At 38.5% G+C, this 26,177-nt stretch overlaps 2 protein-coding genes across 3 annotated transcripts; one reads left to right on the top strand and one right to left on the bottom strand.

Moving 5' to 3' along the window:
- Positions 1-823: 823 nt before the first annotated feature.
- On the bottom strand, positions 824-3,414 carry ND-ACP (NADH dehydrogenase (ubiquinone) acyl carrier protein). 2 transcript variants are annotated; one of them, XM_034976158.2, is made up of 3 exons: positions 3,213-3,414; positions 2,904-3,017; positions 824-1,586 (listed from the first exon to the last, which is right to left on the bottom strand). In XM_034976158.2, the coding sequence occupies exons 1-3, from the start codon at positions 3,375-3,377 to the stop codon at positions 1,407-1,409; spliced, it is 459 nt and encodes a 152-aa protein (XP_034832049.1). In that variant the 5' UTR covers positions 3,378-3,414; the 3' UTR covers positions 824-1,406. The 2 variants fall into 2 exon arrangements, with proteins under 2 accessions (XP_034832049.1, XP_069359624.1); XM_069503523.1 differs by lacking the exon at positions 2,904-3,017 and adding an exon at positions 2,759-2,869.
- Positions 3,415-4,025: 611 nt separating this feature from the next.
- LOC117988879 (protein HID1) lies at positions 4,026-24,352 on the top strand. Its single transcript, XM_069503525.1, has 18 exons — positions 4,026-4,164; positions 4,261-4,474; positions 5,115-5,260; positions 5,785-5,838; positions 6,801-7,000; positions 10,508-10,649; positions 11,388-11,459; positions 12,045-12,365; positions 13,468-13,558; positions 13,816-14,046; positions 14,562-14,726; positions 15,504-15,651; positions 17,220-17,323; positions 19,160-19,314; positions 19,849-20,018; positions 20,594-20,752; positions 22,527-23,325; positions 23,370-24,352. The coding sequence occupies exons 1-17, from the start codon at positions 4,099-4,101 to the stop codon at positions 22,588-22,590; spliced, it is 2,502 nt and encodes an 833-aa protein (XP_069359626.1). The 5' UTR covers positions 4,026-4,098; the 3' UTR covers positions 22,591-23,325; positions 23,370-24,352.
- Positions 24,353-26,177: the final 1,825 nt, after the last annotated feature.

The raw sequence follows: 26,177 nt of genomic DNA, 5'->3' as shown, positions 1-26,177 counted from the left end.
ATCACGGCTTAAATATAAATATATTTAGGTACCTTGGTCAAAGAATTAGTTTGGCCATCCAAAGGGGTAATGCTGCCAGCATCTTGGGTACAATGCCTCGCTGCGGTGGTCTCGATGAGGTTTTAGATTTAATTTAGGTACCTTATTTCATTAAAATCCGTTTGATGTAAAAAATAAATATAGGTACATATTATAAAAGGATATAACTTGTGAGTGAAATTTATTGGTTGCTTTTTTCCTGTGTAAATTGATTCGGGTATAATTCATCATTTAAAAAAATTAGCTAGGATAAAAACAAATAATATTGTGATTTGTGAAAATAAGTCAAAAGATGTAAAAAGTACTCTGTGGTCAAAAGTGGCAGCCCTCGTACTGATGTATTAATTATTCTACTCTCCAACAGATGTCACGCGCCAATTAATTACTTTATCAAACGAAAACTAGATGGCAGCACTACTATTACCGTTACCTTGTTTGATCAATTTTACCATCAAGTAAATCAAATACAATAAACTAAACAATAAAATAACTAAGCACATGCTATGCAAGCATCTTACAATTTTTAATTCAAAAGCCTTATTGGTCTCCAATCATTAATCTAAGTTTTTTAGGTAAACCCGCTCAAAATGTTGGTTATTGTTTTAAATAAATAATAATAGGGAAAACGGAAAATAAATAATTTAATTTTACCGAAGCTCTAGCATTTTATGATTCTGCCAGGAATACCCACATGGCAATGATTTACTAGTTTTTCAAGCTGTCTTTGAATCGGGTTATTGGTCTCCTTAAATTCTGGCACTCCATACCCCAAATAAAAAAATACTGAACTTAGAACTTCTTTTATTGGAGCAAACAAAAAGTAGGTTTACATTTGATCAAATAAAAAGAAAATGATCTATTCTAACAGCCATATAATCGATAAAAACAATTTACACTTTATACATCCCATACTAGATGTTCTGCCAAGCTCACAGGGTTCCTTCTTAAAATGAATATAACGTAAGAATCTGTTCTATTTACTAAACCCAATCAGAAATAACTTAGACCAAATGTGTCTGTATAACATTTAATTTAACTGCTGTACTGGTAATTTTTTTAATTATTAAACGATTCGAAAGGCGATGATAAAAAAACCCGGCTAAGTTTGTTGTGGGCTCTTCTCAGACCTAGGCACGTTTGAAACCCTCGTAGCATTAGTTTTAAGTATGTATTAATTATTACCACTATATCATCTTACAAATTAAAATTTTGACCATCAGTAAGCATAAAATTGTACATATTCTGAATAAATAATTTGAGTTTGAGTTTAATGTTTAAATGGTTCAGCAATACAACTTTGGCAGATTATTTATTGGTTACACACATTTGGTCTAAAATTACAAATGTTTTATTGCTACTGTATTTGTTCAATCGTAAATGTCTTCTTTATCAGCGATGTACTGAACAATATCTTTAGGTCTAACAAGTCTTTCCGCATCTCCATCCGGGATCTCAAACCCAAATTCATCCTCCATAGCCATGATGATCTCTACATGGTCTAGCGAGTCCAGCCCCAAGTCGGTCATGAAGTGCGAGTCTAGGGACAACTGAAAAAGAAAAATCTAAGGTAAAAATTAATTCTGGATACCTACTAAAAGGTACTCTAACTTTGGAAGTAGCATGACTTTTAATACTTTTTACTAAATTATTTTTTTAATAGGCTAAGCTTTCGCTATATCAGTAGTTCTTCGAGTTTTCCAAACGTTTGTCTAATCTATTCTTGAACTGTAGGGCGATTGTCTAAAACCTGCATCAATCATTATTACAATCTCAATAGGCTACTTGACAATTTTTTTAAGTTGGTCTTAAATGGTTAATATTTGTCCTATTATATCAAAAAAATTAACACTATATTTTTTTGCGCCCTAAAAACCGTAAAACTTTAATTTAAAAAAATATTTTTCTTAGACAGGTGAAAACACTGTCGGCCATGTTTGGCCGATAGATTATCTGTGCTCTGACGTCATGCATTTGTAAACAACAGTATAACCCTGTGGTTATACTGTTGTTTACAAATGCATGACGTCAGAGCACAGATAATCTATCGGCCAAACATGGCCGACAGTGTTTTCACCTGTCTAAGAAAAATATTTTTTTAAATTAAAGTTTTACGGTTTTTAGGGCGCAAAAAAATATAGTGTTAATTTTTTTGATATAATAGGACAAATATTAACCATTTAAGACCAACTTAAAAAAATTGTCAAGTAGCCTATTGTTCTGATTGGCTGAATTTGTGCGATTCTTGTTGCAACAATGCATTGTGGCCAATAGTGAGCGAGCATTAACCAATCAGAGATGATTGCGATCGTGACATTGTAGCTGTTAAACAACCGCGGTAGGGCCACTGGTTACCAGAACTTGGCATAACCACATCCTTAGGCAATTTATTCCATACGTGAACAACTCTGTTGGTCAGAAAGTGTTCCAAGATACCAGTTACTTCATCTGAATGGATTAAGGTTTTTAAAAATCCTGTGGGAACTCTTTGATTTTAGGGGCTAAAAAGTAGCTTAAACCCATTTCCAAGATGCAATCTATATCAGTACTACATTACAGTACAGTTAAGCAGATAACATTGCCGGTTAACTACACAGCAAAGGTCTTCTCTAGGTATGTGAAGGGTTTGGCCATAGTCCACCACACTGGCCAAGTGTGGATTAACTAAACTACTATGATTATATTTGTTTCATCAACACTGTTTTTAAAAAGGTCAGAATACCTTTTCAGGATTAATTTTGTCATAAAGTTGGAGTACTAGAATCACTCTTTGCCTGAGAAGATCGAGTGTAATCGGGGGTGCGTGGCTGTAGGTGCGAACGATTTTCCGATTCTGAAACAAAATTAAAAAATAAATGTATCTGTACCTGTACTGTAACCAGTTTGTCGTAAGCCTTGCACACTTTGAGCACTCGGTCTTGGATCTCCGATTCTGTTATCTTATGAACTGGCCCGGTGGCGTATTGTCGCTGGTTTAGTACCTAAACATTTTGCATCACTGTACAAACGTTATGCAACAAGATAAATTAAGGTTATGTTATTGACGTTCTGAATTAAAAAAAATGTAACGCCCTATACGACAATGCAATGGATAATTGTATTAGACAAAAGTTATATCAGACAACACAAGATAAGGGAAATAAATCAATCCGTATTGATCAAAAAATACTGCTTACCACATTCGATGTGTGCTCAATATTATAAACGCTGGCGATAGCTTTAATGGGAATTTTTTGTTGCAAAGCTACTGTGGATAGTCTGCATATTGTTGCGGAATTATATGTCGTGGATTTTCGTAATAAACCATTAAAAGCACTTCGCACAAAATTAACCGCAGCCATTTTTCGGCTTGTTCAATATTCCTGCCAAAGAGTATTATAATTTAGAATATACTGTATACAGACAATCATAGAGTAAAGTAATATATGATATTATAATGATTCTTTGTACTCCATAGACAAAATAAAACGTCATGGCACTTGGATGAATTGTATCTCTATGTGCCAAATTATTTTTCCATTTTGTCGGCAAATTTGATATTTTTATATACCTACCTGATATTATGATATACCTACTAAAACTATTATTCTTAATATATAAATTATATTAATTTATTTTAATATACAAAAATTATATTAACATACAAAATATTCTTAATATATAACTAAACTATTATATTCTTATCTTTAGGGTTGCTCTATTAAAACAAAATATTCAATTTCTAATCTAAATGGTTGCACTGTAGCCTGACAACTTTATAAAAATGTCATTAATTTGTAATAAAATTAGAAAATAGGGAAATATTTTCCATTTTCTGGCAATTCTATGTCAAAACACTAGAGTTCAGAGCCGTTAAGCCAGTAAAAGTAAACTACTATTTATGGATTCCAGGTGCGCCAACCTAACAAAAAACTTGATAACGTCAATGTCAACACAAAATCTGTCATCTGTCATGTTCTAATTTGTTTTGTGTGGTGTAGACCATAGATAACACACTATATACCAGAGGTGTAGACGTATGATGATGATTTCGTTTAACTAAAATAAATTTTATTAACAGTAATGGGTAACGCGGACACGAAATTAAACTTTAGAAAAGCTGTTGTTCAGCTCACGTCTAAAACGCAGGTATGTTAGAGTTTCGCCACTTACGCAGTTCAAAAAGTGTTACAATCATGCAAACTTTTTGTCACCTTTTGTATCGATTGAAAATGTGTATTTTAGCCAGTCGAAGCGTCAGACGAGAGTTTCTGGGATCAGTTCTGGTCGGAGAGCGTGACTAACGTGCAGGATGTGTTCGCCTTGGCGCCTGGAGCCGAAATACGCGCGTTGCGTGAGGAGTCTCCCAACAACTTGGCGACACTTGTTTACAAGGCCGTGGAAAAGCTGGTGAAAATTGTGGACAGCAGCTGTAGAACGCAGCGAGAACAACAGACTGGTATAGAGTTTTCACAACTTTGTTTTTTTAGTTAAAGAGTAGAGAGAGCTTTATTTCGACATTTTATTTTTATTTTATTTTATTAGGAACACATACAATACATTAATTTAACACAAACTACGACACTTATATAAAAACACAGGCTGATAAATGTACTTATCAATAAAATGTGTACACAGCATTTGCAAAATATCTTGACAAATAAAAAAAACTTAACTAACTACTTAACTAAACAAATAACTAAGTTACTTAGGAGATGAACCCATAGTAAAATAATAAGAGCTTTTTTTTGAATGTAGTCTGAGCTGTTGCTGAGTCATGAAATATGTCGATGCCAGGTATCTTTTTGATATTTCGTTAAATTTTGCACATATATGCATGTATGACATTATATTATGTTAGTTCTCTTCATTTGAAATTTTTTTGGATAAAATTTTTCAAAGATCTAGTTTAGTTATTGGCTTAAATGGTTGCTTAAAACTGTTCCAAAAAGTTGATATATTAATATCAAACTAGTTTTTCATAAAAACGGTAGCACTGAAAATGTCAAAGAATGTTGTTTAATTAAAAATTCAACTATAGAAGTTTATAAAAATATCAATTAGAAAGTCAGTACTATTTTCTTTGTATATTTTTGTAGCACTGAACTGTGCACGTTTGTTGACGCGTGTGCTCCCCTACATGCTGGAGGAGCCGGAATGGCACAGCTTCTTCTGGTCCTCGCTGCCAGCGGCCGCTGAGAATGAGTCAGTGCCCCTTGCACAGTCACTCATCAATGCTATATGTGTAAGTTAAACAAATTACTATTATAGCGTTTAAACTATTGTAAGTGATTTTCATTATACATTATAGTCTTAACCACTACCCGTAAGCGAACTGACTCCCTTGAAAAGGGACCCCGGATGGCTTCGAAACTAGTCGGGCTAATGTCAACTAAACACGTGAGTATAGCCGTTGACAGATATCTAAATCTAAATATATAAAAGGAAAAGGTAACTGACTGAGTGACTGACTGACTGATTTATCAACGCACAGCTCAAACTACTGGACGGATCGGGCTGAAATTTGGCATGCAGATGGCTATTATGATGTAGGCATCCGCTAAGAAAGGATTTTTGAAAATTCCACCCCTAAGGGGGTAAAATAGGGGTTTGAATTTTGTGTAGTCCACTCGGACGAAGTCGCGAGCATAAGCTAGTTATATATAAATTACTATTAGCTGAAAAAAAAATTAAACAGTTTTTCTGTCCTTTTTCTTAGTACCATAACATTGTAAAATAAATACTATAACTTGTTTTTTTGCGTTGCAGGATCTACTGTTTTGTCCAGACTTTACAGTAGTAAGCACCAAGAGATCTGGACCAGTAAGTATGATTTGTCCAATGTTATACTTACCTGTGAACTGTGAAGTTATCTCAAAAAAAAAACAACTGAAAATTAAAAGCATTTATTCAAAATGGGTATTGTCCGTAAAAAGTTACTCCACACGCGCCATTTTAACTATGGGTCAACTGTCATGTCAAAAGGATGGTTCTCTTTTAAAATAAGGGCTAAAATCGTACTTTGAAACTAGCTAGCATGAAATTTGACACAAAAAGATAAGAATGCCGCGCGAGGAGTTAAGTTTTACGCGTTGTACCAATGTACACATTTTGATTGTCATTTGGGAGGAGGAGGATAATATGTCAAAATAAATAATTTTTTACCTATTGTACCTCAAATTACGACAAACGTTTATGATGTCACATCTGTGTATTTCATACAAGCTCCCTTACTAAACGAGCGCTATGACGTTTGATAATAAGACGCTGATTTGACTAGTAGTCATCATTAAGTTGTAAGATAATGATTTAATGGTAATTAATTATTAAGCTAAAAATATAAATGCAAAACAAAATTCTTCTCATTCAGGGAGTAAATCTGTTCTCAGCAGTTGGCGGGTGCTGGATTGAGATTGACATATTAATATTTAATAACATGTCCAAATGCATCAAAATCGATTGAACGGTGGGGCCGTGAAAAGCTAGCCGACAGACAGATACACTTTCGCATTAATAATATTAGTATGGATGCGAAAGTGTGTCTGTCTGTCTGCCGTATGACTTTACTTTTTACGTTCGACTGTACAAATTCTGCTGTGTAGCGAATATGTTTCATCCTTAATCTGGCGAATCCAGAATCTGTCCAATACTGAGTATCATCATCATCATCAACCCATAGACGTCCACTGCTGGACATAGGTCTTTTGTAGTATGTAGTAGTTCTCAGTATTGTATTGTATGAACAATACTGAGTATAATTTTATTTTACTGAGGATAATTTGTAGGAGCGTGCAGAGGAGCTATCGTCTCTAGACAGTTGCGAGTACATCTGGGCGGGCGGGGTGGGCTTCGCGCGGAGCCCGCCGCGCTGCGCGCAGCACGAGGCCGCGAGGACGGAGCTGCTGAGGCTGCTGTTGACTTGCTTCAGCGAGACCATCTACAAGCCTGCCAGCCAAGCCGCCACGCATCACAACAAATGGATCGCGTAAGTTAGACCAGATAATTGCTGCACTCTAATGCATAAACGTAGCATCCACCCAGGAAACACATCGTAAACCCTGAAGAAGTTCTTCTAATACCAGTCAGAAAAGTGCTGCTGTATCTGTATTATACTTGAACTAGCTTATGCCCGCGACCTCGTCGAAAATTTCAAACCTGTTTCACCCCCTTAGGGGTTGAATTTTCGAAAATCCTTTCTTAGCGGATGCCTACGTCATAATAGCTATCTGCATGCCAAATTTCAGCTCAATCCATCCAGTAGTTTGAGCTGTGCGTTGATAGATCAGTCAGTCAGTCAGATTTATCTATATACAGTTGTGGTCATATAATTAAGAACGATTTGTAGTTCCAGTTTTTTTTATCAATATCATGTTATGTGTAGCTGTATGTTTCTTCTTAGAAGTTTGTAATTATGTTTTCACATAGCCACATAGCTCAGTAAACTGAATAAGGAATAGAGATATGAAATAGCTAAATATATTTTTTATAAATTTCATTCCATTCTAATATTAACAAATTCGAACACCAATGTAGCTGGACAAATAATTAAGAACGAATATTAAAATGGGTCGAGGATTATTAGAGATGAAACTTAGAGTTAATAAATTACATGAATGTGAAAAAAGACAATTTTAAAGTAAAATTAGTAGTAAGTGGCATTTCTACGGTTTTTAATTACTGCCTTACAGCGGCAAGACTTTAATTCTAATCATTTTTTTATATTTTACAAGAGAAACTGTGTTCCGTCTTCTAAAGAAACATCGTAAAGCTCTAAAATTTACACACTGTCATTTTGATACACTTTTCTTGCCTTCACACCAAAGATTTTAAATTGTATTTAGATCTGGATTGTTATAGCTGGCCAGTCTAAGATGAAACTGATTATGTAATTAGGAATTCCTTAACGTTGCGTGCAGTAAGCTTGCTTCAGATCATTGTGATGCTGCCTGGAATGTCAAAATAACTGAAAGCACGTCTTCAGCATACGATAGCATTGTTTCTTCCAGTATGATTTTGTATTGGAATTGATCCATGTTTCCTTCTATCAGTCTAACGGGTCCAACTCAATAACCAGAAAAACACCCTCAAATTTTCACGTTTCCTCCGCCATGATTTTATGTCAGTTTGGTGTACTTATTGTTAAATGCTTTATTCGGAGGTCGTCCTACGTATCGTTTTCTATCCGAACACACTGCGTTTAATTTTGTTTCATCTGAAAAAAGTACATTTTTCCACTGTCTGACTATGCCTCTTTGCAAATACGAGACGGGCTTGCCTGTGACACCGTTTCAACATGGATAACTTCCTTCCTATTTTTCTGTACAACTTCTTTTCTACCAAACGTCTTCGAATAGTGTATGCCGAGGTCGCTGAAGGGTTGTTTTCACCAAAATATTCTTTTCTATGCTCGTTAGACCCCTTGAAAGATTTTGTTTTGCCAAACGAATCATATTCCTATCATCGCGACGAGATGTCTTTCTAGGTGTAGGTACGCGCGGAATATTTGAAGTAGTTTGATACGTGTTAAAATGGCTAACAGCATTGGAAACCTTGTTTTCGAGCATCGCAAATGATCAGCTATCTTTTTATACGACTAATTCTTCTCACCAAGTTGTATTATTACTTCCCTTGTAGATTTATCTTTTTACCCATTATTTTTCTAAAATAATCAAATTTAAGACTTGCACAGCACTAAATGGCGCCAGAAATTAACCGAAATAGACTTAGCCACAGAGTATTTTCTAATAAAATTTGAATAAAAAAATAAACTGATAAACGTTCTTAATTATGTGACCAGCCAGTCAGTAGTAGTATTAGATTCAGATCTAATGTAATAAATTTATCTTTTTATTGATTAATTAATAATGTCCATAAATCAATGCACTAATAATATGGAAAAATTTTGCGATACCACGAGATATAAAATATAATACATGCATTATGTTTATTTCAAAAATAATAATCTTTATATAAGCGTTCTTAATTATATGACCACAACTGTATATAAAAGGAAAAGGTGACTGACTGACTGACTGACTGAATGACTGACTGACTGACTGATCTATCAACGCACAGCTCAAACTACTGGACGGATCGGGCTGAAATTTGGCATGCAGATAGCTATTATGACGTAGGCATCCGCTAAGAAAGGATTTTTGAAAATTCAACTCCTAAGGGGGTGAAATAGGGTTTTGAAATTTTGTAGTCCACGCGGACGAAGTTGCGAGCATAAGCTAGTTCAAATATAAATCTTAACGACTAGTATATCTTTTGATAATCCATAACAATCAAAATCAATTAAGTAAACACAAATTCTACAGTATACAACAAAATTCGGTGATTGGTTCTTATCGATTTTTTATCAACTGTGTATTGTTTGATTCCTATTTAATGACATCTCAATATATAAAAGAAAAAGGTGACTGAATGATTGATCTGTCAACGCACAGCTCAAACTACTGGATGGATCAGGTTGAAATTTGGCATGCTGATAACTATAATGACTTAGGCATCCGCTAAGAAAGGATTTTTGAAAATTCAACCCCTAAGTGGGTGAAATAGGGGTTTGAAATTTGTGTAGTCCACGCTGACTAAGTCGCGAGCTGAAGCTAGTCTTACCATAATGGCCTAGTGGTTGTGCTTGGATTTTGAAAAGATCAGGCGTAACGCATAAATAAGTAGATTCCTGCCGTAGTGGAGCGGTGCGGGAGGCGAGTGATGACGTGACGCGAGAGCGCAGTGATTCGTCAACTTGTGACGTCACCCTCCCGCACCACTACACTGCGACAGGAGCCTACTCATGCTCTATATCCAGTAGCGGATTTGCCCTAAGGCCCAGTAGGCCCGGGCCTAGGGCGGCTAGATATTAGAGGCGGCCAATCATGACAAAAATCACTTTTTTTAGTAACAAAAAAATTGCGCCTGCTGCGCTCGAGCTCCTATTTGTCATTGGATTTTATTTTACTGACAAATCAAAAGGTAAATTTTTAATACCCCCCCCTTAACACATGGCTACGACCATGATTAATGGGTGTTGAAAGGGGCGGCTGGTACTTACGAAATCCTGGGGCCTAGGGCGGCCAAGACTGAAAAGGCCATATCTATAGTCTATCTGGGTTATTTGAACCAATACTTTTAGGGGAACTTTTAAGGTGGGTCATCATCATCATCATTAACTGACGTCCACTGCTGGACATAGATCTCTTGTAGGCAGTGGCGTGCACAGGGTTTGAAGCCAGGGTATGCATTAGTTAAGTAGGAACCTGTTTACTGGCAGGTCATAATGAAAAATATGCATTGAGCTATTACAACTGGGGTAAGCAGTGCATTTATGCCTCTATGACCTGCACGCCACTGCTTGTAGGCACTTCTACACGCCACGATCTTGCGCCGCCTGAATCTAGCGGCTCCCTGCGACTCGTCTGATGTCAATCAGATCAAATTAAGACAAAAAGAGTGAAATACCCAATTTCGATGGTCTTCTTCTAAATAGGTACCTGACAAGTCCAGAGAACCGCCACGCGTTGCCTCTGTTCACGTCCCTGCTGAACACCGTTTGCTCCTACGACCCCGTGGGGCTGGGCCTGCCGTACAACCACCTGCTCTTCGCCGACACACTGGAACCACTGGTTGAGGTAAAGAAAACAAATACATAATACAGTACGTGGCCGAAAGTAAAATACATCGACCGTTAGAAGGAGATAGCTGATTTGTAGAGCATTGTCTCTGTCGTTGAGACCGACAAAACGTCATGTAGGTATGAGTGAGTTTGTTGTGGGCTCTTCTCAGACCTGGGCGCGTTTGGAACCTTCGTACCTTAAGTTTTAAGTACGTATCAATTATCACCACTATATCATCTTAAAAATAAAAATTTTGACAATCAGGAAGTGTAAAATTTTACCTATTCTGAATAAATAGTTTGAGTTTGAGTGACTGAGACAACGCTCTACAAAGCCGAAATGTCATTCTAAAGGCCGATGTACATTACTTTCGGCCGCGTACTGTACTTAAATATTTTGGTCTTACATGTAGTCTGATGGGAGACTTCGGCCGTGGCTAATTACCACCCTACCGGCAAAGTCGTACCGCCAAGTGATTTAGTGTTCTGGTACGATGCTGTGTAGAAACTAGTCATTATATCCTCTGTGAGGTGGTTGCCTGGCAGAGATCGTTTCAAAGCGATAAGGCCGCCCAATTGAACACTATGTCTGTTGTGTAATGTTTTAATTTTGTGTTTTTTTGTGTTTGTGGCTAACGTCTATCTGAATAAAAATAAATACATATATATTTTTTTAAATAATTAATATGTAGTGTTGCTGTAACTACTATTAAAATAAGATTTAACAAAATATTTATGCAATATTTGCTCACAGGTAGCCCTTCAAGTTCTTATAGTGACATTGGATCACGACACAAGTAATGCAGTCAATGAAGATTCCGATGAGGTGAGTTACTCCAAGCCTCAATTTTACCCCCTTAGGGGTAGAATTTTCAAAAATCCTTTCTTAACGGATGTCTACGCCAATAGCTATATCTATCTGCATGCCAAATTTCAGCCATATCCGTACAGTAGTTTAAGCTGTGCATCGATAGATCAGACAGCCAGTCACCCATCTTTTTTCTTTTATAATATATTTAGACTAAACATTGGCGCCGATTCTCTTGTCTTTCTCTAAACTAAATATATACTATCTGCATTTTTTCTTTTTACATTTAAATTTTAGTGCACGCTACAAATTTAAACAGTAGGCTCGCGACTGGCAGCTAAAGTCACGCGGTTTGACGGCTCTAAGTTAAATTTAAAACTGTCAAACTGTGCCTGTCCTTTTCATATTACATTAGTAAGAAGAGGATGTGAATACTCTAAAATTTAGGTGTGCTCAGAATCAGTACCATTAAAAACCTAAATAAACAAAAAAATGCATAATTTTATTTAGTACAGTACACCATTTTACTCTGCATGTTTCGGGTGTCGTTGTTCAGGCCACATTAAAAACAATGAAAATACCTTTAAAAAATTTTTTTAACAGAGGCTTCCAGACAACCTGTTCATTAACTACCTATCGCGAATACACCGCGACGAGGACTTCCAGTTCGCCCTCCGCGGGGTGACGAGACTCCTCAACAACCCTCTGCTGCAAACCTACTTGCCCAACTCTAGCAAGAAGGTTGCGCTGCATCAAGAACTGCTGGTCTTGTTCTGGAAATGTTGCGACTATAATAAGGTAACTATTTATTCATCCCTCCCCAACAACCCTCTGCAGCAAACCTACTTGCCCAACTCTAGCAAGAAGGTGGCGCTGCATCAAGAACTGCTGGTCTTGTTCTGGAAATGTTGCGACTATAATAAGGTAACTATTTATTCATCCCTCCTTAACAACCCTCTGCAGCAAACCTACTTGCCCAACTCTAGCAAGAAGGTTGCGCTGCATCAAGAACTGCTGGTCTTGTTCTGGAAATGTTGCGACTATAATAAGGTAACTATTATTAAAACATGGACTTTGTCAATTTAGTGAAGTTTTTTTTTATTCATTATAGCGAAGCTTATAAGTTTGAGCAAAATTTGATTTGTGTTACCCCGTGACGTCGACTTTTGAGTCATCTTGGAGCCGTTCAGCCTCTTGTTCAATTGCTGTAGAATGACACAATGTCACGATCGCAATCACCTGTGATTGATTGACGCTCGCTCGCTATAGGGTACAATACATTGTTGCCACAAGAACACCATAAATTCAGCCAATAACAACAATTGAGATTGTAATAATGATTGATGCAGGTTTTACGGAATCGACCTACTGGTGCTCGATTGCGGTAGAATGACAGACAATGTTATGATAGCAATAACTTCTGTTTGGTTAGCGCTCGCTCCCTATTGGCTACAATGCATGACTCTAGCGTCAGTCAGTGCAATGTATAGTAAACTTTTACAAAATTATAGGATTTTTCAATTTTTTTTGTGGTATCATATCAGTAATCTTCAATACTTATCACCTGTCTTCGTTTTTGCCAGCGTTCTGGTTACATTCTGTATTATGTTCAAACTAGTTGAAAATGGGTTTCAATTGGGTATTTGACTCCAATTTTTTATTACTTTATTATAAACTAGAATAAAAATAATGATGTAAACTGAAAAAACTAATTAAATCGATCAAATAACAATAAAGTTATAAGCATTTAAATATTTCTGATTAGACAGAGATAGCGATAGAGCAGTTTGACGTCACACCTACTAATGCCATAGTAGCTTCGTGAGGTTTCATACAAATTTTCGTTTTGCGAGAAAAGGGATAGAAGACCCTACCACTCGAAAATTAAAATGCCTCTAACTTTGTAAATCTTTGTTGGATTTTAATATTTTTTCAGCGTACGTCATTATTTTTATCCTAGTTTATAACAAAGTAATAATATTTATCAAATTCAAAAGTAGGAAAGTACCCAATTGTTTTGTTTCAGAAATTCATGTACTACGTGTTGAAAAGCAGCGACGTCCTAGAAGTTTTAGTACCTATATTGTATCATCTGAACGACTCGCGCGCCGACCAGTGTGAGTTACAAACATCACATAGCTACAGTATGCGGACGAAAGTAATGTACATCGACCTTTAGAAGGAGACAGCAGATTTGTAGAGCGCCGTCCCCGACCGACAAAACGTCATATAGGTATGAGTGATAAAGACAACGCTCTACAAAGCCGAAATGTCATTCTAAAGGCCGATGTACATTACTTTCTGCCGCGTACTGTACAATTTTAAGGTTTCAAATTAATCTTTTTTATACATATATATTATTTTTTGTCTACAGCTCGCGTAGGTCTTATGCACATCGGAGTTTTCATCCTACTCCTTTTATCCGGGGAGCGAAATTTTGGCGTGCGTCTGAACAAGCCCTATACGGCCACAGTGCCCATGGATATCCCGGTGTTTACGGGCACGCACGCTGACCTTCTTGTGGTGGTGTTCCACAAGATCATCACTACGGGCCATCAGCGGCTGCAGCCATTGTTTGATTGCCTGCTCACCATTCTAGTCAATGGTAAGTGCCCATAAATATACAGTGCCCATGGAAATGGCCAAAACTTCAATACACATGACGGCTTAAGAAAGTTCCTAGGATATACGGGATGCAGAGCCCATTGGCTATCACGGTCACAGTTCTATGGACGTAGTGTTCACAACCTCCACGGCCAAAGTGCCCATAGACATCCGTTACAGTCGTTATCAGCATCCCGGGATCCTTCCATGAGATGGTCAACTATTATAAGTCGTTTAAGGAGTAAGTAGGAAATAAGCATAGGACATAAATTTTGTTTCAACTAAGTAAAGTATGAAAAGTGTGAGTACCTAGCTACTAGAAAAATTAGATTCTGTATACCTATTTATATTTTTTCAGTTAATAAAAGGCTTATTTATTTATTTATTTATTTATTTATTTATAAGGAGTAACCCGGTTTTGAGATTGCACATGCATCAAAAACCACTCGCAACTTTGTTGTACATTTACTTTTTGGATTCAAATACTGAAAACAGATATATTTCATGTTTTTCCAGTATCCCCATACCTGAAGACGTTGTCAATGGTGTCCTCAACCAAGCTGCTACATCTATTGGAAGCGTTCAGTACGCCATGGTTCCTGTTCTCGCGGCCGCATCATCACCATCTCGTGTTTTTCTTGCTGGAGATGTTCAACAACATGATCCAATATCAATTTGATGGTAAGTAACAATCGTGAAATGAAACTTTAGGCCTGACTTGTGAGTAACTCAGCCCCCCGAGTGTGTAAGAAAAACGTATTCATAGTTATCGTAATCGTCAAAAAGTTCTGCCCTTTGGTTGGTTGATTCGCTGTTTACATTTTTTCACAGCCAATCAAAGGGCAGAATTTGTTGACGATTACGATAACGATGAATACGTTTTTCTAACACAATTGGGGGCTGGTCTTTTTCTGATGGAAATAACACTCGCAATACTTAAAAATTATACAAAATGACTGAATGATGTATTTTAAATGACCGCCAAACAGAACTGCTGTTTTGCGGCAGCCATCTTCTTATAGATTTTCAAAGTACAATTTTAAATTTTTAGATTAAAACTACCGACTATTCTTCTACTACTCGTTCAATTTGATAAATGAGGTATATTCAACTTTATACTTGCTGTTCTGAGTGTCGTAGGCACATGACACGTCGTACATGACGTCATCACAAATCCAATATGGCGGATATGATAAGACTAAAATAAGAGTTTTTAAGAGTGGGATTCACGTTTGTGAACTGTATCTTTTTTTTTATTATTATTTTTAATAGACTAAGCAGCTTTCGCTGATGCATCTATAACAGAAGTGCTTGGAGTTTTCCAAATGTTTGTCCAATCTATTCTTGAACTGGTTAACAGAACTTGACATAACCACATCCTTAGGCAATTTTCTTGTTTTAAAAGCCACAATTTGTTCGAGATTGTGATTTAAATCATACCTTCCCTCGGCCCCAAAGGTAACTCAAATCTGGTTTACACGATCATCCGTAAACGCGCCGTGTTCCACAACCTCGCAAACTTGCCGCACGAGCACGCGGCCATCGCGCGCTCGCTCGCCGCCGCCAAAGGGAAGGGACTCCACAACCCTACCAAGGCCTTGCCAAGGTAACTCCAATCTGGTTTACACGATCATCCGTAAACGCGCCGTGTTCCACAACCTCGCAAACTTGCCGCACGAGCACGCGGCCATCGCGCGCTCGCTCGCCGCCGCCAAAGGGAAGGGACTCCACAACCCTACCAAGGCCTTGCCAAGGTAACTCCAATCTGGTTTACACGATCATCCGTAAACGCGCCGTGTTCCACAACCTCGCAAACTTGCCGCACGAGCACGCGGCCATCGCGCGCTCGCTCGCCGCCGCCAAAGGGAAGGGACTCCACAACCCTACCAAGGCCTTGCCAAGGTAACTCCAATCTGGTTTACACGATCATCCGTAAACGCGCCGTGTTCCACAACCTCGCAAACTTGCCGCACGAGCACGCGGCCATCGCGCGCTCGCTCGCCGCCGCCAAAGGGAAGGGACTCCACAACCCTACCAAGGCCTTGCCAAGGTAACTCCAATCTGGTTTACACGATCATCCGTAAACGCGCCGTGTTCCACAACCTCGCAAACTTGCCGCACGAGCACGCGGCCATCGCGCGCTCGCTCGCCGCCGCCAAAGGGAAGGGACTCCACAACCCTACCAAGGCCTTGCCAAGGTAACTCCAATCTGGTTTACACGATCATCCGTAAACGCGCCGTGTTCCACAACCTCGCAAACTTGCCGCACGAGCACGCGGCCATCGCGCGCTCGCTCGCCGCCGCCAAAGGGAAGGGACTCCACAACCCTACCAAGGCCTTGCCAAGGTAACTCCAATCTGGTTTACACGATCATCCGTAAACGCGCCGTGTTCCACAACCTCGCAAACTTGCCGCACGAGCACGCGTTTCTTTCTTGGCGTGGTCAAAATAGAGGCGGATTTAATGTCGAGAGCGCCCTAGGCAAGCATCTCATAGGCGCCTCTCTAGCAGCCATATTAAAAAAATTACTAACTAACTTCGAAAGAACAATAAATCGTGTATAGTCCGCGACATGTTGAGCTGGCAATCGGGGTATGAGGCGGGGGGGGGGGGGGGACACACCCCACCCACACGCTCGCTACCCACGCTCACCCGCACCGGGTTAGCGCGGGGGCTGTGTGGGTGTTTGCTTTTCCTCCTCGATTGCCATCTCGACCTGTCACGTACTATAATTGCAAAGCTTAATTGGTGATTATACGGTCTTGGAAGCTCTTATAATCTTGGAGGCGATCACTCCAAGCTTTTTGTATAGAAACCTAACTCTAAAGATCGCACGCGCCCCTTCGTAATCTCGCGCCCCTAAGCACGTGCCTAGTTTGTCTTAGGGATAATCCGCCACTGCGCGTCCTGCTCTTGTGAGTGCCATGCCCGTAAGGGTGCCTGTCCACTGAAGCGGAACGGAGCGGAGATTTGTATAATTGACCAATCAGAGTTTTGTCAGATGACGGAATAAAATTATGACGTTATTTACAGACTCAGATTAGTCTGCTCATCACATCTCCGCTCCACTCCGGTTCAGTGGACACCTAAAATGCGGATTGAAATAGCATGTCCTCAGGCACGACTTGCAGCAACTTTGATACACAAATCTCTAGTCTCGGAATATTTGCGCAGGACCCGAAGCGCGGAGTCGGTGGCCGAAGCCGCGATGGAAGGCTCGCGGCCCGCGCAGCCGGCCGAACCCGGCACTCTCAACGCCACTCTACCCGACACTCCAGGTAACCTACTAACCTGACTAAAAAGGACCAAACCTTTTGAGTTAGTGTATAGTGATTAGTGATAGTGTACATAGTGTAAGTGCTGAAAGAACACGTGAACAAAGTGTCATATCTCAAATCAAGAAAGACTAAGATGCGTCAGTGGACAATTTCTTAGTATATAAGATAATACAATTAAAAGAGCTCTTGCCACCATAAATATTCCTGCGCTCATTGAGCCGGCAGGGATTAGTCGGGATGATGGCAAGAGACCTGATGGATTGACGCTGGTTCCCTGGGAACGGGGACGGGCGCTAATGTGGGACGCAACTTGCGTTGACACATTGGCCCCGTGTCATATCAGGAAGACAGCATCAAGACCGGGAGCCGCAGCAGAAACAGCTGAAAACGGCAAGCGGCGCAAGTATGCCTCTCTTATAGAGACTTACATTTTTGTGCCGTTTGCCGTGGAGACCCTGGGGCCATGGAGTCTTAGTGCTAAAAATTTTTTACGAGACATTTCACCGCGATTAATAACCTCAACTGGTGACAGAAGGGCTGGCTCATTTTTTGCGCAGCGGATCAGCCTGGCTGTCCAGCGCGGAAATGCAGCCAGTATTCTTGGCACCATTCCACGCGGTCATGATTTATATAGTAATTAGATAAGGCTAGTTTTAGTGTATTAAAAAAATCATTATTAAAAAAAACATTTAATATTTCAAAAAAAAAAAAAAAAGATAATTTATAAGTTTAGGTTAAAATAAAATTACTTATTAGTCATACATTAGGCTAGATCGTAATATAATTGAGTAGCTAATTGGCACTCAACAATAAGGAAAAAAAAAAAAGAAAAAAAAAACTCCAGGTAACCTCACGCACCTGTATTGAAGATCAACTTCTTTACACGCGACTAAGGTTGAAATCTATAGAGCACACTTTGACTTTGCTTAGACTTAAGTTTTAGTTAAAATGAGACAGATGTATGCCAGCGGTATAACGCTGTCTCGTCTTAACAGTGTCTTAAGTCTAAGCTAAGTCAAATTGCGCTCTATATATCTTACCCTTAGACCCAGGTACCATCTAAGCGTAGCAGAGAGAGATGTCAAATTCTTAATAAATGACATGACAAAATAATCTCTTCATTTTTTTAAATCCGATTGGTTGATGATCACTTCTATTCTACACTCGCTTAGGTGGAAACCGGGCCTTAAAGTAACTCTGCTCTTTTTTTCGTACGAAAGTAAAGTTTTTACGTTACTTCCGCCTGTGGATCAACATTTTATTACAAAACTAGCTTATTTTTTTTTAAATTATTTTAAAATTATTTAAAACTAGCTTATGCTCGCGACTTCGTCCGCGTGGACTACACAAATTTCAAACCCCTATTTCACCCCCTTAGGGGTTGCATTTTCAAGAACCCTTTCTTAGCGGCTACCTACGTCATAATAGCTATCTACATGCCAAATTTCAGCTTGATCCGTGTAATAGTTTGGTCAGTGCGTTGGTAGTTCAGTCAGTCACCTTTTCCTTTTATATTATATCCAAACAAGTCTGTATCTTATTCTGTCTATGAGCTAGAAATCCGTGATTTGCGGACAAACTATGTTTCTGTGTACAAGGTCTGACGAATCTATTCAAAAATTCAAATTCAAGTGATTTATTCAAAATAGGTAATAAATTACTCTCTTTGATAGTCAGTTGGATTTGTAAGATATAGTGGTGATAATGATTACGCAAACTTAAAACTAAAGCTACGAGGGTTCCAAACGCGCCCAGGTCCGAGAAGAGCCCACAACAAACTCAGCCGGGTATTCTTTTTATTATCACCACTTTAATTATTACTTCTCTACTCTCTAGCTATAGCAACAATGACAGAAAGGGAATCGGCACACCCCCCCGCGCGGGAGCAGTTGCTTCCCAAACGGTCTGGCGGCGACGGCGAAGACCGCAGCCCCGACCGACACCGCGACGATGATGATGATGATGATGAGGCCACGCACACTATTGCACATGTGAGTATTGGGTACATAATGATTCGCTTTAAGTATGCTCAGCACCATATCACTAGATTTGTTTAGTGAAATTTGAGTTGTTATTTTAACACCTGCCGTGATTTGATTATATCCCGGTTTTTATCATTTCCCATACTATGCCGCTACAAATTTCTAAGGTCAAACTTAAGGACTGGCTTATGGAAAAATGTTTCTATAGTGTAAATGATTATATGACCCATTAATGTAGATTTGACCTTAACTGTTTTGTTGCTGTTGTAGGATAATTATTTATATTTTATGATAACTATTTTTTTTTTTTTAATATTATTGACATCGACATGCGTTTTTAATGTAATAAGAACAATTTGCACACTAAGTTATTGGTTGAATGTGTTAGAACAAAATAAATTTAAGACCAAATTGTACCACATTCTAGCAAATAAACACTATTTCTATTTCTATTTCTATTTCTTTCTATAGTATCGACTGCTGAAATGACGACATGAGACGTTGAAGACTACTCTTAATTGATATAAATTGCTGGGTTCACAGAAGGAAAGTATACGGGTAGGGTCAGAGACCAGTGTGACGGGAGAGAGCGCAGATGAGTGGCGGCCTAGCGGCGAGTGGGTGTCATCGTGGCGCGGCCGACTACCCCTGCAGACCATTATGAGGCTGCTACAGGTGTTGGTGCCACAAGTCGAAAAGATCTGCATTGATAAGTAAGCATCTTTGATAAAAATTTAACGCTTGCTGCGCTTGCGTGCTTTTATGTAATGTGCGTTTTATTGCTTCACCGTCGATTTGGGTGATGCCTACGTCAAAAATAAATAATTTCTTAGTAATTCCTAGCTTATGCTCGCGACTTCGTCCGCGTGGACTACTTAGATTTCCAACCCTGATTCCCCCTCTTTAGGGGTTGAATTTTCAAAATTTCTTTCTTAGCGGATGCCTGCGTTAATAGCTATTTGCATGCGAAATTTTAGCCCGATCCGTCCAGTAGTTTGAGCTGTGCGTTGATAGATCAGTCAGTCAGTCACCTTTTCCTTTCATATATTTAGATAGAGGGCCTTTCAAAATTCGTAAAATCCGCATCTGCTTTTAGTTTTAAGTTTTCTAACCATTTTCAATTGTATTGATTTTAAAAAAAGTCAGATTACGTCAAATGTTTATGACGTCACATCTATGTATTACATACAGCCTCCTTTCTATGCGAGCGTTTTGACGTTGATAAAAAGTTGCTGATTTGACTAGTAGTCATCATCCTTATTGATTGGTGACGTAATATTGTCTGCAGGGGGTTGACGGACGAATCGGAGATCCTGCGGTTCCTGCAGCACGGCACGCTGGTGGGGCTGCTGCCTGTGCCGCACCCGATCCTCATCCGCAAGTACCAGGCCAACGCGGGCACGGCCGCGTGGTTCCGCACGTACATGTGGGGAGTCATCTACATACGGTAAGTTGCCGGCTCACTACTGAGAACGGGGCTCCTCTCTAAATGAGAAGGGGAGATAATTTCACACACCTTTGAGAACATAATATAGAATTTGGTTTTTTTCTTTGTAAAAGTTATAATTGCGTGCCCGGGGTCGAACCCCCGACCGCCCGAATAAGAGGCGGACGTCCTAACCTATCTATCACGGCTCAGGTTTGCATGGGAAAAATCCCATTGTCCCATCTGAGAGATGAGACGATTTTTAGGGTTCCGTACCTCAAAAGGAAAAACGGAACCCTTATAGGATCACTTTGTTGTCTGTCTGTCTGTCAAGAAACCTACAGGGTACTTCCCGTTGACCTAGAATCATGAAATTTGGCAGGTAGGTAAATCTTATAACTGACATTTGGGGAAAAATCTGAAAACCGTGAATTTAGGGTTAGATCACACAAAAAAATTAAATTGTGGTCATGAACTAATAATTAGTATTTTCAACTTTCGAAGTGAGTGACTATATTAAGTGGGGTATCATGTGAAAGGTCTTCACCTGTAAATTCTAAAACAGATTTTTATTTATTTTTGTGCATCATAGTTTTTGAATTATCGTGCAGATGTCAAAAAAATACGACTGTAGTACGGAACCCTCATTGCGCGAGCCTGACCCGCACTTGTTTCCGACTTAATTCACAATCATCTTCATACCAGTAGCTTATTAAGCAAAATGTTCATAAAGTGTAGCCCTTTTTCTATTGGTGAAAACCATATGAATATCATAATTATAATCATTTATTTATTTTGCTCAGATATGGTAGGTACATGTATATTATTTACATGGGGGTCTTAAAAATTAGGTAATCAGTCACATATCCTGCCAAGCATGGCGTGCAAAATTAATTGAATCCAGCATCTCATTTCACCGTCTAAAAATGTCTAAATTATTTTTAATACATTTTTTAAATCATTTAAAATCTAAAAGAAAAAAAATATAAATCAACCAATACTTATAATAAAACTGTAACAGGTCAAATTCTGTACATTGAAGATATTTTGAAAATTTTTTTTCGAGGGCACTCTATAATCGATACTGAACCCAAAACTGTAATTTTTTTCATTTTTGTCTGTCTGTCTGTCTGTCTGTCTGTCTGAAACTACTGAATGGATTCCAATGAAACTTGGTACGATTTGAGGTCATACTATGAGGAAGGATATAGGATACTTTTTATCCCGAAATTCAGCATGGTTCCCGTAGGAGAGGGGACGAAAGTTAAAATGTATACTGAGTTGTAATTCATTAACGCGTAGTCCGATTTCATTCATTCTTTTTTGGTTAGAAAGGGGATATTTTAAAGATTGTTCCGTAAATATTTCAAGGTCATCGGTTTTTAACCGACTGTCAAAAAGGAGGTGGTTTTTTTTTCTACATCGATTTTTTCAAAGTTTCTGGACCGATTTGCAAATTTTTTTTTTAAATCAACAAAAAAAGTTTACGTCGTGGTCACATAAAAAATTCTGGATTCAACTCCTTAATCCTGATGCTGCAGGGTTACTGCCCGCCTGGGTTATCAAGATTCAGGAAGTGTTCATAGTGAATTCATATTGTAGGTACCAAGCAACGACAACAATCCCGAAAAATCAAAGAGTTCCCGCGGGATTTTAAAAAACGTAAATCCACGCGGACGAATTCGCAGGAATCAGCTAGTGAAGAATAAATATATTCGTGCAGTAGTTTCCGAGATTTTTGAACAAGCACGAACTCAGCTCAACTGTTTAATTTATCTGTACTATTTTGTTCCAGTAACGTGGACCCGCCGATTTGGTACGACACAGACGTGAAACTGTTCGAGATCCAGCGAGTATGATCTTAGATCACCAGAGACATATGCGACGACTCGACTGCTACTCTGCTATTATATCGATACAACGTAATTTCCAAATAAATACAGCACTACTCTTTACCTAATAGGGTATTTTACAGCATTTTTTTAAAATTCAGATACAAGTTAGCCCTCGACTGCAGTCTCACCTGGTGGTAAGTGACGATGCAGTCTAAGATCGAAGCGGACTAACCTGGAAGGGGTATGGCAGTTTTTTTTAATAAACCCATGCCCCTTTGGTTTCTACACGGCATCGTACCGGAACGCTAAATTGCTTGGCGGCACGGCTTGGTGGTAACTAGCCACGGCCGAAGCCTCCCACCAGACCAGACCAGAAATTTTAGAAATTATAAAATTCCTAATCCCTGCCAGGAATCGAACCCGGGACCTCCCACTAATAAGACCACAGCGCTAACCACTGCGCCAGGGAGATCCTAAAAATATAGAATATAGCATGTAAAATATAGAATCTACTGATGGTATCCGTATTGAATATGAATCGAGTATTTGTATATATCAAAAATAAATTATTTCTCAGTGATTATTAAATAGTGGGTCTTCCAAAATATGTAAAATTGACGTCCTTTGTTAGCTTTGAGTGCAATAGCCATTTTAAATTATCGATTAAACAAAAAAAGTACGTCATTATGATGTGTCGTCACATCAAAGTAATTCATAGAATCTCGCTTACTAATCGCGCGTTTTGACGTTTGATAAAAAGTTACTGATTTGACTAGTTGTTATTTGACAACTAGTCAAATCAGTAACTTTTTATCGAATTATCAAAATTCCGTATTTTGGAAACAAACTCAGTCAGTTAAGAAAAATACGAGATATTGTAAGAGAAAATCGACAAAGAAAATTATTTTTTTGTCTATTCAAGTCGTGATCGTAAACGACTGTGATTGGCCGAATGGTTGATGATGTCACCTGCTTGGAAACGTAGTCTCAACAGTAGTCTACGAGCAGGTGACGTCACGCTGGCGTATGAGGCGCCATTTTGCCAGGAAAGCGTTTTCGTAGGATATTTAAAAAAAAAATCGTTTTTCCTTGTTACAGAACGTAAAATATGCATTTTTTATAGAGTCCTTAGACATCAGTGCTTAGCGTAGAATTTTATTTAAAAGCCTGTCAAATACCCTATTACCTTAAAAAATTTGTGGTGTAAGTGTATCGAATATACGTAATACTTATTAACGTAGGTAATTCATATTAAAATACACACGTATTCAAAAGATCTTGTAATGTGATCCTACACAATACATGTCATTAAGTAATCTCCGTGTGCATTGATGGGTCAGTCAACCTTTCGATTCACGCGCGATGAGATAGAACAGAACAACCTCCACACTTAAATTAAATGACCCCAAGTGATGACGTCGTCACAACCGATGGACGTCCACTGCTGGACTCTATATACGTATTCTCATTTACCTTCGAATACAGCTATTAATATTTAGTTTTCTTATATAATCATGTTTTACATTTTCTCTTAGCTAATAATTACAGTCTTGTGTAATAAAAATAGTGAGATTTATTACTTTAATGTCAGTGGGCGTTCACACCTAACGTACAGAACCACCGCGTCGATGTACATGCGCAGAAATCTTATTTTTAAATGGTGCGAAAATATCTCAGCCAATCATAGCGAGCGTCCGTCCGCCATTGGTTATTGCCTACGCGCCATGTTTTGTACGCGCGAATTATGAGCGAAAAAACACGAATCTGTGTTTCTTGTGTTTAAAATCTTAACGTCAAGCAATAAGGTCTGTATTTCATTGGTGTACATTCGGTTTTGTCGGCGTTAGGTTTAGCTTTTATGCGCAAACGAATTTTGCCGATGCGACTTACAAAAGCACAGTATTGTCGGTTTGGTGTGAACGAAACGTTGAATATAGTATTGAGTACAGTACGATTCAAACTTAAATGCGCCTCTGAAGTTTGGCGCACGACGTTGCGCAGAACACACATTTTGCGTGTCCGAGGTCGGGGAGGTAGCGGGGAGGGTAACCAGCGCGCGTCCCGCTCCTACATTCCCGCCAGTTCCTTGATGCGTCTCTCTCTCGCTAATACGTGTCTTGTTTGTTTGTACAGTCGAGTTGAGAAGTTACTTTGTTTTGTTACTACTTCAGCTTGCTTAAGCTGAGGTGGAACCTACCGCCGCCCGTTAAGTGATTTAGTTCTCGAGTGTACCATGCGCAAGATCGCAAAGCTAACTTCACGCAGACGCATTTAAATTTGAATCGTACTATATGAAAAAGTATTTAACTGCGTAATGCTCGCTCGCAGTCGGCGTCTGACAGTACACTAGGTGTGAACGCGCGCTCAAAAATTAATTTCTTAAAACGTGTTTTTACATACCTATTATTTAAATTATATACATTTGAAAATCGTTCTTATGATATGAAACGCTTTTGTGTTTTCAAACGCTTTACAGTTTATTTTAATTGACTATATTAGATTGTTGTGTTGTTTATATTAAAAAAATCTTAAATAATATGTTAAAACTATGTTTTAAAAATGTATAGTTTGACAAAACGAAAATATAGACGTTAATGCTTACTGACCTAAGAATTGCATTTAATAGACAAAAATCAAAGATCTCCGTTTTATTCTTCGTTCTTATCGAGTTTATAATGATAAATATCTTAAACGCTTTTGCATTTTTAACCGACTTCAAAAAAAGGAGGAGGTTCTCAATTCGTCGGAATCTTTTTTTTTTTATGTATTACCTATTACCAAACATTCGGAATTGGATGCAAAACTCAATGGCGCTGTTATTTTTTTAAATTACAGCTCTGGATATGGGTCTGTGCCTGTTTATCGTAGACAGAGTAAAAAATCTAGACAAAGGAACGTTTGCTTTCTCATTCACACTAGAACGAGAGCACAGATAAAGTTACTAATGTGATAAACAGAGACGCGGCTAACCTATTTTTTGTCCCTTATCGTGTAACCGATTTTTTTCAAGAACTACAACTTTAGTTGCAAAACAAACTGAGAATTCGTGGCGTCATTGTATTTCTCATTATAATTACTTGTTTTCACATAAAAAACGTTTAATATAAGTATTGTTGATCGGTTAATACAAATATTGACTACTAAACAATGGTAATTGTCGTGTTATTCATCGTTACGTCGTGCTATCGCTATCTCAGACGCGGTTACACAGTATGTACTTTAGTCTAGCTTTTTTACTCTGTCTACGCTGTTTATGCATAAACAATGTTACCAGTGTTAAAAATATTCTTAAAAGCGGTTGCTATAGAATGAGTCACCATCAATTTGATTAAAGAGGGGATGGAGGGAGGTGGGCGGTGTCCTCTGCCCCGCGCAAGGTTAATTTGAGAGGGCATCTCATTATTCGTTAAAAAAAATTAATAATATATTTCACGGCATTCAATTTAAATAAAATGTTTTCCGTGTTCTAAAATTTTAACTAGCTTTTCAGGAGCCCCTTCCTCCATCCCCCCTTATATCAAAATAGTGGTGACGCATTCTATAGTGGAGCCTAAGAGCTCTAGCGCGCACCACGGTGCGGTGTTACGGTGCGTTTTAAAATCCGTGAATTT

Source organism: Maniola hyperantus, chromosome 15 (assembly GCF_902806685.2).
Source record: "Maniola hyperantus chromosome 15, iAphHyp1.2, whole genome shotgun sequence".
Taxonomy (NCBI): domain Eukaryota; kingdom Metazoa; phylum Arthropoda; class Insecta; order Lepidoptera; family Nymphalidae; genus Maniola; species Maniola hyperantus.
The sequence above is the reverse complement of the archived record's forward strand: the minus strand, read 5'-3'. Positions and strand labels throughout refer to the sequence as shown.

Bases quoted from the DNA above. Each gene is read 5' to 3' on its own strand.
- ND-ACP (XM_034976158.2), bottom strand. From the start codon at position 3,377: ATGGCTGCGGTTAATTTTGTGCGAAGTGCTTTTAATGGTTTATTACGA. The intron at 3,018-3,212 runs GTAAGCAGTATT...CAAAATGTTTAG, and splicing joins TTGAGCACACATCGAATGTG to GTACTAAACCAGCGACAATA. The intron at 1,587-2,903 runs GTACAGATACAT...TTTCTTTTTCAG, and splicing joins ACAAACTGGTTACAGTACAG to TTGTCCCTAGACTCGCACTT.
- LOC117988879 (XM_069503525.1), top strand. From the start codon at position 4,099: ATGGGTAACGCGGACACGAAATTAAACTTTAGAAAAGCTGTTGTTCAG. The intron at 5,839-6,800 runs GTAAGTATGATT...GATAATTTGTAG, and splicing joins GCACCAAGAGATCTGGACCA to GAGCGTGCAGAGGAGCTATC. The intron at 12,366-13,467 runs GTAACTATTTAT...GTTTTGTTTCAG, and splicing joins AATGTTGCGACTATAATAAG to AAATTCATGTACTACGTGTT.